Genomic DNA, 19,917 nt, shown 5'->3' with positions numbered 1-19,917 from the left:
TGGAAAAATGGTGGGATCTTTCTATCGATCCTGTAGATATCTCACTGCTGATGCTATTCTCTATCTATATAAGAGCCAGGTACGTCCAAGGATGGAATACTGTTGCCACATCTGGGCAGGAGCTGCTAGAAAGGACTTGGCCTGCCTTGATAGAGTTCAAAATAGACTTCGTAGCCTCGTAGGAGATGTCCTTTTCTCTTCCTTGCAACCTCTATCTCACAGAAGAGATGTTGCGAGTTTGTCTCTGATGTATGGTTATTTTCATGGAAAGTGTTCGACTGAGCTTCAATCTATGGCCCCCCCTCGCCAAACTTTTACAAGAAACACTTGTCTAGCTGTAAACACTATCAATAATTCCCCCCACTCTTTATCTGTGCCTAAACCTAAACGTAGATTCCATGAACAAAGCTTCTTTCTTAGAACTGCACGCCTGTGGAATTGTCTTCCGTTTTGCTGCTTTCCGGCTGACTACAATATGGCTGTCTTCAAGTCTAACGTAAATAAGTTCTTGATGAGCCGTTCCATATAAGTTATCAAATTTACCAAATTTTCATTACTAATGATTACTATATTGTCCAATTTCTAATGTACACTCTTTAACCCTTATCCTTGAGTGGCCTCTTGGCCTTGATAATGTGGTGATGCCTATGTAAAAAAAAAAAAAAAACCTTCTTTTTCAGTTGAAATAAGACATTTATCAAAACTGATTACATTTTTGTGGCATTATCAGTTGATATTTGTCAACACATATTAATAGATACGTACATGAAACATTTAACTTCTATTTTTGTATCTTAAAGGAAATAAATAAGTGCTGTATCTGTTCTGATACTACACTTCATCTGTTCTCAGTTAGTGAAGAAATTCTTCCAGACTAAGGCAATTTTTTATTTTAGTCCTAATCCAGAGTGCACTTTTTTTGGGGGGGGAGGGGGGCTGAATTTCCTCATAACAAAAACTAGCAATACTCGCTAATCGGTGTTGCTCGGTGGAAGTGTGCCCCTCCCTCCTTCGAAAAAAATTAAAGTTGTTGTTGGTGGTGTTCTTATTGCTGCCCAACCTCCAACCTCCTTATGTAACGAATGGTTTTCGGAATAGACACTCCCAACTCCTCATGGAAAGAACAACTATCGAATGTCAAGAACGGGTGGAGAGAGAGGTGGTGTAGTAAGGATAATGAGCAACTCCCAGCCAGTGTTACCAAATGAGATTTTAAAAACCCGCTAAATTAGGGGAAAGAAATCTCCAGAAAATCGCTAGATTTTTAACTTTTGTCGTCTGAAATTTTCAAAAACTGCTAATTCACAAAAAAAAAATCTCCAAGAAAGAAAAACACCATATTTTAACTTCATACCCTATATAAAAAATATTAAATATTAAATATACAAAATGTTCCATGTTTTCCCACTATATATTTCTGGAATTATATTGAAGTGATTACCTCCCCAGAAAGCTTTTATATTTTATCAGCTAGTTTTACCTGTTTTTCGGAGAGGGTATATTTTGTTTTGCAAGACATAAATCATAAAATAAAACAGTAGTTATAATGAAAGTTAAACTGAAATATATTATAAACTAGCGGAGGTAGCCGACATTGCCCGGGTAAGAAACACGGGGGGGAGGGGGGGGGGGTAAAAAGTTTTGGTAGGTAGGTAGGATCGAACCCGAAGCCCTGAGGTGAAATTGGAAAATAAAATGTGAAAAAAACATGACACGTTAACCAATCAGCCATCAAGAAAGAGTTACTAAAAGACGTTTGAATTTATTTAAGTAGGAAGAGAATTGACAGGTGCCTGCACCTAATGACTTAATGAGGTCAAATGGAAATCGTAGAGTTAACATTTTCTGCGAGCATTATGACGACGTAAACAGTAGTTAGTCAGCAGTTAATATTTTCTGCAGGAGTTTTTAATTAGGTCAATAACTCACTTTGTTTGTTTTTACCAAACTTTGGGGAAAACCAGCTCCCCGTTTATTAGGGGAGTGTCCAGACGAAAGCAATTGTTTGATATGACGCTAAAAGGCCGGCATTGACCAAACGTTTACATCGCTTTCCAGAGACCACAGGAAACTGCCGATTCGAATCCAGTTTCACTTTTTTATACGTGAAAGTCGGGCAAATTAAATACACACGCGACCCCTGTTCGTAACTCTTAGATATTATCATTTAGACCGTATATAAAAAGTTTTAAGAAGGAATGAGCCGACCAAGAAGTCCAGCGAAAAAAGCCTTTTACAGACATACACAAAAAGCAAAAATACATACACACATTTTTGCTTTTATATTTATAGATTAAACATCACAATAATGGCATACCTAAATATTGAATATTTAGGAATAAATTCTCCATAAATATAGTATGAATTAATATTTGCAAAATAAATTTTTTAAAAACATCCATAAAACCTTATATATGTATTACTTGATAGATTTTTTAACCATTCATAAAGGGGGAGGGGTAGATAAAAATGGTACAAATGTATCTAGGGGAAATAGCATAAGATGAAAATCTTTGAGAATATATCTAAAGGGAAAATATTAAATTTGTCAATTTAAAAAATAAATTATATCTATATTTAAAAGCAGATGAGGATCCTTAGCAATCCTCCTCCAAAAAATGAGATTCTGCTTTTTTTTTTTTTACATGAAGGTCACCACTTATCAAGGCCCAGAAGCCACTCGGGGATAAGGGTTATTGCTTGTACAATAATCAATGGGATAGTGTTGTAGTATTCGTTAGTATTGGAAATTTGATAAAGTGTCCTTACTTAAGGGAGCAGTTCATCAGGAATTTGTTTATATTGGACTTGAAGACATCCAAGTTGAAGTCAGGTGGGAAACAGGCAAGCGGCAGAGAGTTCCACAGGTGTGCAGTTCTAAGAAAGAAGCTTTGCTCATGGAATCTACTTTTGATTTAGGCACAGATAAAGAGTGGGGAAAATTATTGACAGTGGTTTCAGCTAAATGGGTGTTTATCATGAAAGATTGGTGAGAAGGGACCAGAGATTGGAGCTCAGACGAGCACTTGCCATGGAAATAACAATAAAACAAAGATAGGCTCGCAATATCTCTTCTGTGGGAGAGAGATTGCAGGGAAGAGAAAAGGGCATCCCCCACTAAGCCACGAAGTCTATTTTGTACTCTGTCAAGGCAGGGTAGGCTGTTTTTAGCAGCTCCTGCCCAGATGTGGCAGCAGTACTCCATCCTTGGACGTACTTGGCTTTTATATAGATAGAGAATTGTATCAGTAGTGAGATATCTTCTGGAGCGGTAGAAGGATCCTACCATTTTCCCAGCGACCTTGGCAAAAGACTTGATGTACGTGTTCCATTTCAGATCAGGAATAAAGGTCAACCCCAGAAGCTTATCAAAACATGGCGCCTTCCCTAGATGAGAGCTATTCATTTCAATTGATGCCAGATGGGGATCAGTGCATTGATGATGTAAAAATAGGAGCTTGGTTTTAGATACATTAAAAGTAACCAGCCACCTCTTCCTCCACTGTACCACGCGTTCAAGATCAGAGGAGAGAGAATCAGAGAGAACTTTGTCATTTACAGCCTTTGATGTGCTGCCATAGATGGTAGTGTCATCAGCATAGAGGTCAATGAATGATTTAAGTATGTGTTTTGGGAGATCATTGATGTAGATCAGGAAGAGACTTGGGCCCACGATGGACTCCTGAGGGACTCCAGCATTAATACTGCGGGCCTCCGATTTCTGCCCATCAACCACTACTCTTATGAGCCTATCAGAGAGAAATGATTTAATGATTAAGAAAACATTTCCAATTATACAATAGCTGGAAATCTTGTGAAGTAGGTCCTTATGCCATACCTTATCGAAGGCCTTAATTGCCCTAGAAAGGAAGCCTTTGTCAAGAGATTCGCTAATCCTATGAGATATAACCGTTAGCACATCTAGCAGAACGGAAACCATATTACGTGTCACTAAGAAGGTTATTTCTGCTGAGGTGGTTGACTACTTCTCTATTTAATATGGATTCCAGCAACTTACTCATGACACACAGGAGGCTCATTAGTCTGTACTGAGAGGGAGATGACTTATCACCTGAATTCTTAAATACAGGGCATACTGATGAGGTTTTCCAGGGTGTTGGAAAGCACTTCTCCTTAAAGCAATACTTAAACAGTTTTGTAAGTATAGGGGCAAGTTCTGGTTGAAGCTTTTTTAACACTATAATTGGGATGCCGTAAGGGCCAGTTGCTTTACTGGAATCAAGGTTCTTGATTAGCTTGGCGACCTCACGCACAGATATTTGTATGTTGCATAGCGTGTTGTGTGTTATAGGAGGAAATACGAGGAGTTGATGGCTTTCGTTGCATAGGGTAGAATTAGCTGCAAAGTTCTTGGCAAATAGTTTGGTCTTGTCTGATGCTGACAAGATGACCTCCGATCCATTGATAATGGTTGGGATAGAACGCACGCTTCTGTTCAGGATCCTATTTGTTATTTACCAAAACTGGTGGGAACCAAGCCGCTGCTCAGCTACTTTGGATTTAATGGACTGAGCATATAGCTCTCTTGCATTTTTTATTAATCTTTTACAGTGGTTGCTGGCAGTCCTGAAAGCAGCTTTAGTCTCAGTGCATCTATTACATTGGTAGCTATGGAAAAAGTGATTTCTGTGTGCGATGGCAGCAGCATATTTTTAGACAATTACGTGTGAATATTTCAAATAAAATATTTTAGAATTTAAAGTGGGTGTGATTTTTTTCATATAAATTTAATAAAATAATCCATCATTTCTAGGACATTGTAACTTTTTGGGATTGGACAGCACTTTTCATGCCCACCATTCACAATTGAGTATATTTATATCTTCTCTGAATATTTTTAAAATGAGAGAAAAATATTATTTAAATATTCGCCAATTTTACAATATTCGGTTTATTTGTATTATTTTTCTTTTCCAAAAAAAATTAATGTTAAAGTATATGTGTTCTAATATTATACTTTATCTTTTCTGTTCTTGGTCAATGAAGGAGAAATCCTTTAAGATTGAAGATTAAAAAAAAAAGATTTTTCCCCAATCCAGAGTTCCTCTTTTGGGAGGTAAAAACCGACCTTTGCCATTGTAGGAAATATATTTGTTATCACAGATGGAAAACGGCATGTTATTAATGTTTGCACCAAACTAAACACAATAAACTTAAACTTAAAAAAGGTGGTTCATGCTGACAATTAAATGGAATAAAAAAAAAAGAAAAGTAAAATCATGAATGCTTCCTCTTTGGGGACTCAAATAAGTAGGAACAGTCATTTGGTAAAGTGTAGAGTAGTTAACATTCAAGAAATTGTAAACAATAACAAAAATCAACAAATACCTGATACCAAATGCAGTAAAATTCAAGTATCTTTTATACATGCTGAACTGTGTTGTTCTTTTTATTTCATTTCTGTTACTAATCGTTGTCTTTACAACAATTAACTGATTGCTTGTCGCTTAACCATTATGGACTTCATTCTTAAAAAATTGTATAAAAAGATCTATGACTACCACTAACTGTAAATTTGGGAGTGCAACTCGAACTTAGAGTTAGTGGTAGAATAAGTCATTTGTTTCCAATCTTTTAGGAATTAAGCCTCCTTATCCATAAGTGATAAGCGGCCGTTTGTTTAATTTTTTTTAATCAGTGTGTAAAAACCAGTTTGAACAAAATTTGTAATTAAAAAAAAAACTTTGTTTTAGCATGTTAAAGTATATAGGTTGGTAGATAATTAGATTCTACTGTATAATTTTTTTTTTTTTGCTGTTGTTTCTTGTTTTTTACAATTTTCGGTTAAGTTTTCTACACTTTAACTAAGTGAATAATTAATTCTAAATTAAAGGTGGGTGCTTAGATCATATTTTAAACTACAGAGGTTGAACCTCCCCCCCCATAAAATCTGCTTTGTAAAATCGATTTTTTAGCGGTTTTAAGAATGGTGAGGCAAAAAGAAAAAGTGAAAAATAAAAATACTCATTAAATAATTGTTAACAAAGGCAGTAAATGATGCGGGTGTGTGGGTGGTGGCAAATATCTCCAGTTTCTAGGAAAAATCCAATAGCAGTCGTGTATTTATCTGTAATTAATATTGTAAAAAAAAAAAATGCAAAATATAATGGAAAGTATAAAAATGCAAATAAACCCAGAAAACACAGGAAAGGAAAGCACAAAAAAAAAAAACAAATGTAGGGATTTCTTCACATTTCGATACTATAAAGAGAAAACAAATATATAGGGGAAAAAAACAAAGCATACTGTTTAGGGATTTATGTACATTTTGATAATATGAAAGGAAAACAAATGTATAGTATAAAAAACAAATCAAACTGTTGGAATACGATAGTTGGCTAAAATGTAATTATATGTCTCGGTAATCGAGGATAGTAAGTTGGCAAAGCGTTCATTAAGTAAAGGGAAGAGTTTCATTCTATTAATCCTTGAATAGGTGAATGGCTCTTATCAGCCAATCAGAATGAGAGGAACAAGTATGGGGAGATGTTACTACTTTTAGTCTAGAGGAATGGAAGGTAAATGCTATGTCAAATAGTGAATAGGTCAATTATATAGAAAGGGGTCTAAATTTAAGTATCCTGTGAGCAAAAATATGCAGTGTAAGAGGGAAGTGGTGAGTGTATTTGGGACTACTTCCTCTGCAGGTTATGGTGATGATGTTACTCCTAGGATTAAATCTAATGTTATAATATTATGAATTAATGTGTCTAAAATGTTCTATAGTTAAATAAGGTAATGGTTAATAGTGTAAACATAATAAATTTGTATGTGCCATCTGTCGTTGGAAACCTACAGTATTTTGGTCCAGACGGGAAAAATTGTGCTTCTTTTATTATATATAGGGATGAGATTGTGCTTAATTTTGCCGTAATGTGGAGTCAATTGAAGTGTTGTTGGCTCACTGATACAACAGTGGCAATTTTAAAATTACAATTTCTCCTTGATTTAAACAGTATAAATGGATATTACATCAGAATATTTATAAATAGCTATGAAACATTTATCTACTTTTTAATTTATTGTATTTTTTCATTAAAGTAATGACAGAGAATCCCTACTACAGAATTTGGTTTGAAAAAAGTAGGTTTAGTGTCATTCAAATTCTGTAAAAGTAACTACAAAGAAAGCAGTTAGGTCTGAGCTGATATACTGGAACTTAACAAGCAGAAGGATTTTAACAACACACACATACATCCATTACCAATTCAGTCAAATACTCATTGTATATTTTGTGTTTGTGTTTTTTATTAGATTCTTTTTCTACTTGCAGTGAATACAATTTACAAACCAATGCACACAACCTCAGCGATTAGCAATAATTTTTACAAAGACACCGAATGAGGATCTTTGCTACTCCTCATGCAAGAGTCACAAGGGCATGCAACTTAGCCAAGAACTTTCTCAACAAGGATAAACACCTAATGTAGCCGGGGATAATTTGGTTCTTGTCAGATGAGAAACTTTTGCCAGAATCAGTTGTACAACAAGTGGATAGCCTATATGAAGACTAAATTTCTATGTGTTTCCAGTATAAACTATATCATGCTACCTCACATTTTAAAAATGGTCCAAGACTAAATTCAGATAGCTATATTGAGCTGCTGTCCAGTGTTGTCAAGTGCTGGGCGAGGAAGCTGGTTGCACAAAGGCAATCGGACTCAGTTCTAACCTAGAGGTGACTGAGAATTTTTAAGACTTCACCAATCCTAACATATAATCCCTCCCCTACTCGCCTTATTGCAACCCCACGGACTATTATGGGTGGAGAAAAATACCAACCATACCACCTACAACACCAAGTATGAGTGGATTAAACTAGTACTCGGGTATCTCTTGAACACCATGAAGGCTGTGTATTCCAGATTCAGGTGCCATTTGAAAATCTTGGTAGAGTTTCAAGGCAGCTTTTTCGAATGAGTTGTATTTGGCAAAAGATTCTGTTGCAATATTTTGGACATATAATGGGGTATGATCCCACACAGTTGGACGATTCTATTTATAAACGATGCTGCTAGGAACTGACAAATCGAATTAATTCACGTTCTGCTACCAACCAATCAGAAACCAGAATTGCTCCATAAATATTAAACCTTTTCTGTAGCAATTTCGCATGTTTTTTCCGTCTCGACACAGTAAGAATCTTTTGCTCGGTGGAACTGTCTACTGCAAACCAGTTACCTCTCAAGACTTGTTTAGAACAACGAACCATCGGAAACTGTTCTGAAACTAAACATGGCTTACACTTAGGTCAACTCTTTCAACTTTGACCCCTTGGTAGCCAAATTTTCAGTCAAAAACCGATTAAAAAGCTTGTCCTATGTCTGAATATACTTTATATGAAATTTCAAATGTTTAGAGAAAAAATTGTCTGAGTAATTTGGTAAAGACCATAGAAGTCAAATTTTTTTTAACTTTAACCCTAATTTTAACCCCTTAACCTTTGTTTTGGGCTCAAATCAAGTTAAAAAGTTTGATCCATGTCCAAGTAAGCTACATCTAAAATTTCAAGTGTTTAGACCCAAAATTAGCGGATGAGTTTGGTAGAATTTTCAAAGGTCAAATCGTTGAACTTTGACCCAAAATTTCTGGCCGAAAACCAATTAAAAAGATTTTCCCGAATCTCAATACCCCTTATGTCAAATCTCGAGTCTGTAGACTGAAAATTAACAGTAGTTTGGTAGAGAAATGTACACACATAGACACAATTGTATTTTTATAGATATATAGATTTAAAACAAGAACCAAGATCATGCTAAATAGAAGAGTTGATGACCTTTGTTCATTTTGGAATAGGAGTATAAATGACTTTCTTCCAAAGATTGAACCCACAACTTCTATTCATTCGGTCACATCTTAAAATAGTAAAATCTAAAAATTTTCCTCTATAAGCTTCATTTATTTTTTTGGGTCTCATGTCAGTTTTAAATCAATTAGATGATTGGCTTCAATGCTTATAAAGCTTTTTCTGAAAATAATTCCTAACACGTAGCAACAACAGCAATCCTTGCTTATTTTGACAGATACAAGATTTTTGCATGCAGAATGTCAACATTCTTGTTCAATTGTCTGCCAGGATACCTGTTCCAAAGATGAGTATGCAACTTATTAAGATTGAATCAACAACTTTTATTCATTGCAAATCGAGCAATCTTGTGACACTATTTTACATTTTATATTCTATTCCTGTTTAAGTAGCAATATATGTGAAAAAATTTTAATTGCTTAAACTATTTTAGTAATGGTAGACATTTAAAGAGTTTGATGATCTAAGAAAGAATCTTTTAAAAAATTTTTTAATCTGAATAAAAAGGAAGATATGATTATTTTTGTGCCTCACATGTTGGGATATTCTTCCATCTTTATATGGTCATGTGTTTTGTCATATTTTTTATATTACTCTTTCAGTAAAAATGTCATGAAATTTGCCATATAAGTGCATTTTCATGCAAGGAATCAAAATATGCTATTGAAAATCTCTAGAAAGTAATTTTTCCAAGTAATCTACAGCAAATGAACATAAATATTCTGTAATACTTTAAACATAACATATATCCATTAAAAGAAAAGGAGTTAGAGAACTCAGAGTTAAATTGTAGTGCATTTTATGTACAAGAAACTAAAATCAAATACTACGAGTGTTTGAAAATGAATATATTATAAGATTTCTTTGGTATTATTGTGGATTGGCACCTTCTGCTAACCCCCCTCCCACTTCCATAAAATATGAGATTCTGCCTTTTTTTTTTTTAGACAAATAATTGTCTGAACACTTGACAGAAAGAAAATAAAATAAGCAATTATTTTAGAATTTAATGTAAAATAATTCCAGACTTCAGGGACATTCAGTGTTTTAGAGCAATTAACCATTTTTTCTATAAGATAAATCCTGTTAGTTTTTCTTTTATTTTTTGGGCAATGGAGATGATCTTCATTTTTCTTTTCTTTTTTCTTTTACATGATTATGTGTAATTCTAAGAGGATCTTTGGGTGTAAAGGCTTGCCACTCAGACTTCAGGTTAGTAGTAGGGTAAACACCTTGAAAACTTTTTCTTTACAATTGGTTTTAAGGCAATTTTTGTTTAATGCGATTTTCTACTTAGGTAGTGGAAGGGTTTTTAGAAGGAAATTAGAGGTAAGGTTAAAGGAGTGTTATTTGGGGGGGGGGGGCACTTATTACTCAGATGAGTACAATTTAGAAGGTGGGTTTGTCATTAGAACCTGTTGTAGGGTAATTATTTTTTTTAATCTAACTTTTCAGATTGAAAAAAATATTTTAAAAATTTGGATGGCAAACCGTTCTAAAAAGCAAGAATGACTGGGAAGTAAGGGATCATTTTATATTAAATTCATACATGAAACCGATCCTCATTTAAAATTGTGTTAATACATAAAAAAAAATTGAAAATGCTTAAAATATCTCAATAATACATAGAGCTTAATGATCTAAAAAAGATATCTTTTCAAATTTTTTAAATCTGACTAAAAATAAGTTATGATTATTTTTGTGTGTCATATGTGTGAATATTTTTTCTCTTTAAGACCATATGCATTTCATCACATTTTTTACACGACTTTTTCAGTAAAATTGTTATATCTTTGTTAAAAAATACGATAAAGTAATGACATTTACCATATAAATGTACTTTTGTGCAAGGAATACAAATAGGCACTGAAAATCTCCAGAAATTAATGGTTTCCAAGTAATCTGCAGTAAATATGCATAATTATGTTGCAATACCATAAAAATTCCATGTATGTATTAAAAAAAAAAAGTTGAATGGTAATGCATTTTATGTACAAGAAAATAAAACCTAAGAGTAGAATTGCTTAAAAATTAATATATTGCAAGATTTCTTTGATATTATTGCAGATTAACACCTTTTGCTAAAATGCCCCCACCTGCCTCCCCAAAATTTGAATCTCCCCTTTTTAGACAATTACATATGAAAACACTGAAAAACTTAGTAGAAATTTAAAAATGATGTATATATATTTATTTATTTATTTAAAATAAAAATTTAATGTAAAATAATCTTAGGGCCAAGTCTATTTCTTTTTTTTTTTTTTTTAATAAATCCAGGTCCATTCCATTTTTTTTTGATTTGATGAATGTATATTTTTGAGATGAGGATTGATAATTATTTTTCGTTTTATTTGGAATATTATTCTTATCTTGGTTGTTAATTTCCACATTTCAGTTGATGTAACTTCAGACCATCTTCAGGTGTATTCACAAATACAAAAAATAATTATCAATTCTCATCTCAAAAATATACATTCATCATATCAAAAAAAAAAAAAAAAAAAAATGGAATGGACCTGGATTTATTAAAAAATAAAGAAATAGACTTGGCACTAGTTGCATTTTGAATTTCTAATAGCTATGTTGGTTGGGAAAACAAAAAAAAAACAAAAACATTTTCACTATTCCCCAGTAATATCCAGTGTGAATACAATGTAGATGGTCGGAGTTTACATTGGCCGAAACGTTATGGAAAAAACAACCAAGATGAGAATAAGTGGTTCAAATAATACAAAAAATAAGTGAGATTAATGTTTTTTTTAATTTTTTTAAAAATTAAATGACAAAATTTCTTATAGAGGAGTGTTATTGAGCTTTTAAGTATCGTGAGGGGTAACAAAAACATATGACAAAAAATGGCCATTTCATAGCATTAACATTTTTACTATTACTTTCCAAAACCTCATTTAATATATGATGTAGATTATTATTTATTGAAACATATGAAAGGATATTCATTTTCAAACAAAATGGTAGTATTTTGAGAACTTGAAGTGTTTTTTTTTTTTTTTAAATATGACTATTTTAGTAGAACTACCTTGAAATCTGTAATTATCCAAAAGCGTTTTATGGGCAATGGGTATTGATAGTTTAAGTCAACCAGTCAATTTGAAATAGATTAGCTCATTCATTACAACCATTTGTCTATTGATAGTATAATTATTTACTTATCACTCACAAAAAAAAACAAAAAAAAAAACAATAACAGAAAATGAGAATACTCTCATAAAAATGTTGAGGGAGGTAGAAAAGGACTACAAAGAAACAAGATGGAAATAAGAGTCTAGATGAAGGTAGAAGAAAAAATGACACTGCTACTGGCTATGGAATATGCCAAATACAAACAGAGGACAGATTTGGAGAGAGAGTAATATTTTTCCACTTCCGTCCAGACAAGTGAAATGTTTCACCCCTAAAAATAACCTGTCAACAATTTAACAGTATGAAGGTTTTTAATAAAACTGAGATGGACTATATGAAAACAGAAAGATCAGCCCTCATAAGAACAAAAACAAAATCCACTTAAAAGCGCCATTACAATTCGCACAATTTCTAAGCTGAACCAGATTTTATATGTTGCAAAACTACATTGTCAAAAAAATAGTCCCTCAATTCTAAAAGTAATGGAAGTCCAGAGCATAAAACAAGGCACCACATTGGAAATAGAAGCTCCAAAATTAACTGAACCTTTGTAGAAAGGAATTGTCTCCGATCAAGCAATTCCTTGTCCACCCATTAGTGCAGGGACAGACATCAGTGAGAGAACTCGAGAGCAGGATCCCAGCACTTGCCAAAACAATAAAAAGATGAGCAAGAACAGTGCGAAACCCAAAAATAAACAGTTGAATCACAATGCACAACTGTTCTATAAGAAAAAGAAAGCAAGAGCTGAAGGATTCCTAAATGCCTCTATTGAGAATGAGGGCACACACAAAATCAAAAATCTGTGGATTTTAGATGTGAATCAAAGAAATGCCAGAACCAGAGATAATAACTGGAATGATAAAGCAAAAGCTGAACAGATTCTAAAATTACAAAAAGGCTAGAAAAGATAACCTATCCAATTTCTGGCTCAAACAACTAATAACACTTCATAGTCATTATAGAAGTTGCTTCTCCAGACTATTGAGAGGTGAAGAGGCCACACCAGCATGATTGTTAAAAAGTCATACCCAAAATGAGCAAGACACCTGCCGCCTTAGTACTACTTATAAGCTTTTCACTGGCCTGGTTGCAGACAGTATTTATTAACACCTCTCCTCCGGAGCATACCTGCAAAATGAACAAGCAGGGTGCAGGAGGAAGTGTTTAAGCAACAATGATCAGTTGTTTATTAATAAGACCATCCTTGAGGACATGGCTTGGATAAATATGGCATATGACAGTGTACTCCACATGTGGCTACTGTGGTGCCTTGATTTATATAAGATCCATCCAGTAATCAAGGAGATCATGAAACTAACAATGTCATTAAGCCACACTTGAATATCTCCTTTACTTTTTTGCTTGGTGAAAAATCCATTAAGTAAAATACTGAATGCCTACAACCTGAGCCACGGCTGCTAACAAAACCTAAACAAAAGAGTCAACCACCTGCTCTTCATGGATGATCTCAAGCTGTATGCCAATTCAGATGCAGGTTGTACATATTTTCTCCAAAGATATTGGAATGAAGTTTGGCCTGGACAAATGTGCAAAGTGCTTTATCAGAGCTAAGAAGATCCAAATGGAAAATATACATCCTGATGAAGATACTGACATCAAAAATCTAGAAGAGCAGTAACAATACAAATATAATTCAATTTTCAGTATGAGAGACAAAATTGGTGGTGAATACATATGTTGTGTAAAGAAAATCTGTAAAATAGAGCTAACAAATAGAAGCAAGGTAGCTGCAATTAATCAACTAGTCATGCCTGTGATAACATATAGCTTTGACATTGTTGATCGGCTAGAAACAGACATCCGGATTCTTGGCTGGAATGTATGAGATAGCAAGTGAATGTCTAGCATCTGTTGAGATACCCTATCTCCAGCTAGAACAAAATGATAAGAAAATTGAAAAAAAACAAAAAAAAAACACTAAATTGAGGATAATGTTAGCACTGTACAGAATACCATACAGAAACCAGTGTCTAGGCTATATCTGCCCAGAGGAATAGAAACAGGTCTCTTAGAAATTGACCATCAATATCATGCTACTATTGTGAGCACAGGACAATATCTGATAAGCTCCCAAAATCCAAACCTCAAGATGGTACATCAACACCACAAAACAAGAGTCAACAGAACAACCTCTATCATGAAACTAGTCAAACATTTTGGACAAGACTGCCTTACAAATGAGACAGAATCAGGAAAAAAGTCTTCCCCTAAAAGTCTTAAGCAATTTTAGTTTTTCTAAAACTAAAATTGGTCTTCAAGAGAAGAGAAATGTTCCAAATAAAACGGCAGTATCAAGCCAAAGAAGCTTTGAATTGTAAAAGCTTGCAGACTATGAGCAGAGGTCCTTCCTATGTGAAGATGAAAAGTTATGTGAAGGAATTCTAAGAGATTCAGTATATTTTATGGAGTGATTCCATTTTCTGATTTATTGGTAGCAGAGCATGGTTCCATCTGATTGGTTAGTTCTTATCACCCATCTTTATAAATATAATGTTCCAATTTTTTGTAACCTTACCCTCATAGAGATACCAAAACTATTGCAAGAAGTCGACAAAAAACTAGAAGATGGGCCAATAGCATGCCAGTATTTTTTGGATGAATTTGCCCAGGACAAGATGGATAAGGCGCTATAGACTGGCTAAAAAGAGGATTGCTCTACTATGATCAGGAGAGGATTATCATGGCTGCCCAAGATGAAGGCTTGGTGATCAATGCTTTTAAGTAGATGAGTGCCCTCAGCAATGACAACAAGCCACACATGTGTGGTTCCTCTCTGGTGCTGCATGTGAGATGATACCACAAAGGTAGTGAAGAAATGATGAATGTGAGAAATGTGAAGGGTCAAAGAACAATTGCCTCCACATTTTGGCCAAGTTTAAGGAAAATCTAATGGATGGATCAAACACTATGGGACAAAAAGTGTCAATTTTAGCCATTTTGGGGCATTTTTTACCTCTTTTGAGCCCCTGGGGGATGCTGAATCCCAGTGTAAATGCATAACGGTGCAATTTCAGGCCTTAACACATGTATATTTCAGTTGACTACCATAAAAAAACACTATACAGTCAGACATATCAAGTTTTTGTTGAGAAATATGAAAAAAAGCCACAAAAAGGGGGGGGGTAGCACTAAAAGTCTCTAGGGACGCAAACTAGAATTTTGCCAGCTTCACCCATACTGAACAATGGGCTCCACATTTTGGCCAAGTTTCAAAAAAATCTAATGGATGGATCAAAAGTTATGATGCAAAACATATCATTTTTGGCCATTTTGGGCCATTTTTTACCTCTTTTGAGTCCGTGGAAACAGAACGAGAATTTTTGCAAAAAAAAAATTTTTTACTGTGCACATCTATTAAATGAAATACAATTTGGGGCAAAATTTCAGGAAAAACTAATGGACGGTTATCTAGCAATCATCTGGATTAACAGACGGACATATGAACGCCACTGAAAACATAGGTCCCTCTCCAATAAATTGGGGGACCAACAAGTGTAAGTTCTGTCACACAGAGATAGAGAGTGTGAGCCACCTGACATTCAGCTGTAAGGTTCTGCTGGGAGATGGCTACTGTGCAATGTGATGACATACTGAAGTGTGAAAATATCTCCACTGGAGGATCTGTAAAAAGTTGAATATCGAATACAGCAGCAAGTCCTGGGAACAAATACTAGAAATAACAATCAGAAAGAAGTCATACACCATCCACTATGATTATGCACTTTTATACCATTACATATCTAGAAAATAGAGCTATTAAGCTTGACAGTCATATGGGAATGAGACAAGGAAGTAACCTTAGTAGAAGTTAGTGTCCCTAATAAGGCTGGATTAAACAGAGCTGAGAAGGAAAATTTAACAAAATACTAAAATCATATGTGTGACATGAAAAGAAACTGGAATTTTAGGAGGATCCAGTAATTATAGGAGTAATCAAACTTATGAAAAAAATTTTAAAAATTGGCAAATATACCCTGTGAACCAAATGCAAGAGAGATACAAACAATTAAACTTAAAGAGATGGTTAGAATCATGGAACGTATGGGTTAGCAAGTGAATGTCTAGCATCTGGTAGAATATCTCATTCAGGATAAAAAATAAAAATAAAATATTTAACACAGTTTAATATGAATACTGATATTATACTAATAGTGTAAATGTTCTTTGCAAGGTTTGTTTTGAATGGGAAGATAGTTTTTAAAAAAAGAAAAAAGAAATCCGCTCAAAGAGACATTAACGAATAATCATCTTATATTAATTGTGTTAGTCAAAAGCATATATTCTGGTAAAAAAATAACTTGTAAAAATATAGAGAAGTTAGTAAATCATATTAAAGCAATTATAGCTTTAAGAGGGTCTCTACTTAGCAATAAAAATTGGATTTCCACACAATATTTGTAACATTTCAAAAAGTAAAAATTGTTATTATCTTTCTGAATTGATTTCAAGCAGTGTTTATGAACATTATTGTTTATGAACATTATTGTCCCTAAAGAAACAATACATTTTTTAAGAAAAATGATAATTTATTTGCATGTTCAATTTCAAAAAGATGATAAATTATTGGTAAGTTCATTTTTAAAATAAAAGCACAAAAACTAAAATTTTTATGCTTTTACCTTTTCAAGTGTTAACATTTTGTTTTATTTAATGTATATATATAAGCTTTATTCCTATACTAACTCAATTATACTAAACTAAATGTTTATTTTTTGTTTATACTTTATGTTCCTTTCACCTGTTGGATGTTGAATTTATACATGGTCAGAAAGTCTGAATTAATATTGCAACCCAAATCAATCATATTCGAAAAGTTGGGATCAAATAATTACCATTAAGAAAGAAAAATAACACAGCAGCATATTCAGTTTAACATCCATTTTACATGCTAGCATGTGTCAAACAGTTTGACTTCCAAACTGTTTCAGTCTTTATGGATTCCTCTTTCTCTTAAATCCATCCTTATCACTTCTTTCTATGTTTTTCTAGGCCTTACTCTGAACTGATTATTATCACAATTGTTCTATAACTACAAACTCAAGAACTCGTATCCATTCTTTCAACGCGGTCATACAATCAAAGTCTCTTCTGCATAAATCTTTTACCATCTAGGTTTAATTTTGCTCAGAGATTATTAGATTTAAGCCTGTATTTAAGACTCACATTACATATTCATTATATCTTTCTCAGATCATTTCTCTTCATGCATGCCATCAACCTGTCAGGTTTCATTACACTGTGTACACATACCATATCAGATAGATTCTTCCTTTGATCAAGAGTGATAATACTCTGCTTCTTAGTAATGGCAGAAGTTCCCTCAACCTACTCCATTTACTCCTAATTCTTGCATCTGCTTCTTCTTATGCTCAAATAACAAAACTTTTGAACAACATTAATAGTTTAGCTATCCAAATACTCCACTGTCGTACACTTTTTGCACACAAACCACTTATATCTCAATCTACCAAATATTCTACTGCACTTCTTGTGTATTCAATGCTTGCAAGTACCACAAGAAATTGAGCAGGGAACTTTCCTCTTCTTGGAGTCCTTCCAACATTAGAATCACTGACTCATCACTTTGGTCTCATTGACATTCACTCTCAAATCTTTTCATAGCATTCCTCAAATCTTGAACTTGAACTTTTATCATTTCAGAGGCAAATACTAAATCATCAATATACAGCATGTCTTCCAGATAACCTTTACAAAACTCCCTCGACAATGCTTCTAATACACAAATGAAAAGCAAATGGACTAAATGCAGAACCTTGTCATTGTCAGATCAAGTCATTTGAATTAATGTTTGCTTCCGGCCCACTTCCCTTTACCATTTCTCATCAAAAATAATGGATGAAAGTATCAATACTTGATGTTACTTAATAAAATTGCATTTAAAGATCTTACCGAAAATGGTTGAGGCCTGTTTTTCCCAAGAATGACAACACATAAGATCCAGGTTTACTTTGACTTTCACGGATCAAGTAACATCCAACCACCCCAGCTTTGCGCAACCGTTCTTCTGCAGTACGTCTGTCAAGACTGCCATGGTACCATCTGAAAAAGGTAAAAAATTTAAGCAAAACTTATTATTTCATTTTAATAATCTTGCAACAGGTATAGTGAGAAAATTAACTTGTAGATGCCTTGATTGGTTGTTTTTTTTTTTTTTGTATATTTGTTTTTACAATTATGAAATATGTCATTGAAGCAAGTTTCACAAACAGTAAGCTCATGCAAATGAATTAACAATAACAAACATACTAATCATATTAATAAAGGAACAAGTTGAAGAGTGTACAATGTCCTTGATCTCCTAATTAAAAGCAATTTACAAAATATATATAGATATGTATATATACACACTAATTGGTTGTGTGTGGGGGGGGGTAATCAAGGTCTAGCATGTTTGAAATGAATCTAAAGTAAACATTAATGATATTTGAATTAATATAAACTTCTTACTTCATGTGTCAGTAAATGGATAAAAGTAATATGAATATATTTAGTAAGAGAAGTCATATAAAATGAGTTCATGGATAATGCAATATGTAAGAGTGTGCATTAAAGATACATCCTCACTTTACTACAAAGGGATTCTTTTTTTTTTTCAAACATAAAATATAAACACCAACTCCAATAATATGGTCAGTTGTATACTTTTTTGTTTGTATCACTAAATATTAATGATAGGAGAATTCTTAATATTTTCCCAATTCTAATACAATTCCCAATTCCAATTTTGATTCTTTTAAAATCTCTAAATATTAAGCTATACAGTTGTTTATAATTGCATTGAAATATGGAAAAACATCTCCATAATAGGCATTATTAACAAGGCTATAGTTTAGTGTATGAAAATTTCAACTTATCATAATTCGTTTATTGGGTTATTTTGATAAAAATTGGATGTAAACAAAATGTAATCTCCTGTGCCATTAATAGCTTGTTTTCCTTTTAGCTCACTTCAATTTAGATTACTATTTTCAGTGACAAGTAATTTATTTTTTATAGTGATGCTGTCAACATGATATTGTATGTCTATGCATATGAAACAGTTCAATTTTCATGAAAAGAGTCCATTCCTATATGTGGTAGGTTTAATATATGGTTTAAAGTTGTCTTTCACAACAAAAATAAATTAAAGTTGAAAACTTTAATAAATCCACATAATTCAATAACAAATTGTGCTACTAAAATGAATTTATTGTTTATGCAAAGATTAAAGATCTATATATATACACATTGTAATTTACTCAGATATAATGAAAATAACATTTTGATTTGGGATACCTACCATAAATGAACAACTGACCTATCAAAACAAAAGGTCCCAAGAAAAACATGGTAAATAGTGAAGATATGAATCTTCTGAGTTATGAGTTTTGGCATGCATTGAAAATAACATTTTAAATTTATTAGTAAATTGATTACTTTTGCAAAAACAATGAAATTATTGTTAGATTCTAACTACAAAAATAACTGAGTTTTAAAGCATTTGCTTTATTTCACTATTTGAATATTATTTCAAGATAAAAACTGAATTTTAAAAACCATTTCAATCCAAATTTGATGACAAAGCTTAGTTGTTATCTTGTTGTTCTTATTTCAGAAACTACTTTAAATACCAATAACTAAAACTTCCAACTACAAAAGAAACCAAATGTTATATCAAATATCAGATTGTACTAATTCTGTAACTATTCTTTTTTCTATTTAATAGTAAATTAAAGTTTAATCACCACAAATAATAAAACTAAATGTTATAATTTAAATCCTACAAATACTTTAGAGTTTTTAACTCTTAAATTTGGTGTATCTTTTGAGGAAATGGTCAGTTCATACAATATTGAAAATATTCAAATATTTAGCAAAGAAAAACTTAATTACAATTTAATTAAATGAAATAAAAAGTTGTATTT

General features: G+C 32.9%; 1 protein-coding gene across 1 annotated transcript in view; it reads right to left on the bottom strand.

Annotated features, from left to right (window-relative positions):
* LOC145284756 (ras GTPase-activating protein 1-like) overlaps positions 1-19,917 on the bottom strand; it is a 125,810-nt gene that overhangs the window by 85,594 nt on the left and 20,299 nt on the right. The window contains exon 2 of the mRNA XM_080133722.1: positions 17,903-18,052. Coding sequence (XP_079989848.1) covers positions 17,903-18,052 — 150 coding nt within the window. The remainder of the gene's footprint in view (positions 1-17,902; positions 18,053-19,917) is intronic.

The sequence above is a fragment of the Euprymna scolopes genome, chromosome 9 (assembly GCF_053919585.1).
Source record: "Euprymna scolopes isolate OS-2025 chromosome 9, ASM5391958v1, whole genome shotgun sequence".
Lineage (NCBI taxonomy): Eukaryota > Metazoa > Mollusca > Cephalopoda > Sepiida > Sepiolidae > Euprymna > Euprymna scolopes.
This window is presented reverse-complemented; position numbering and strand designations above follow the sequence as displayed.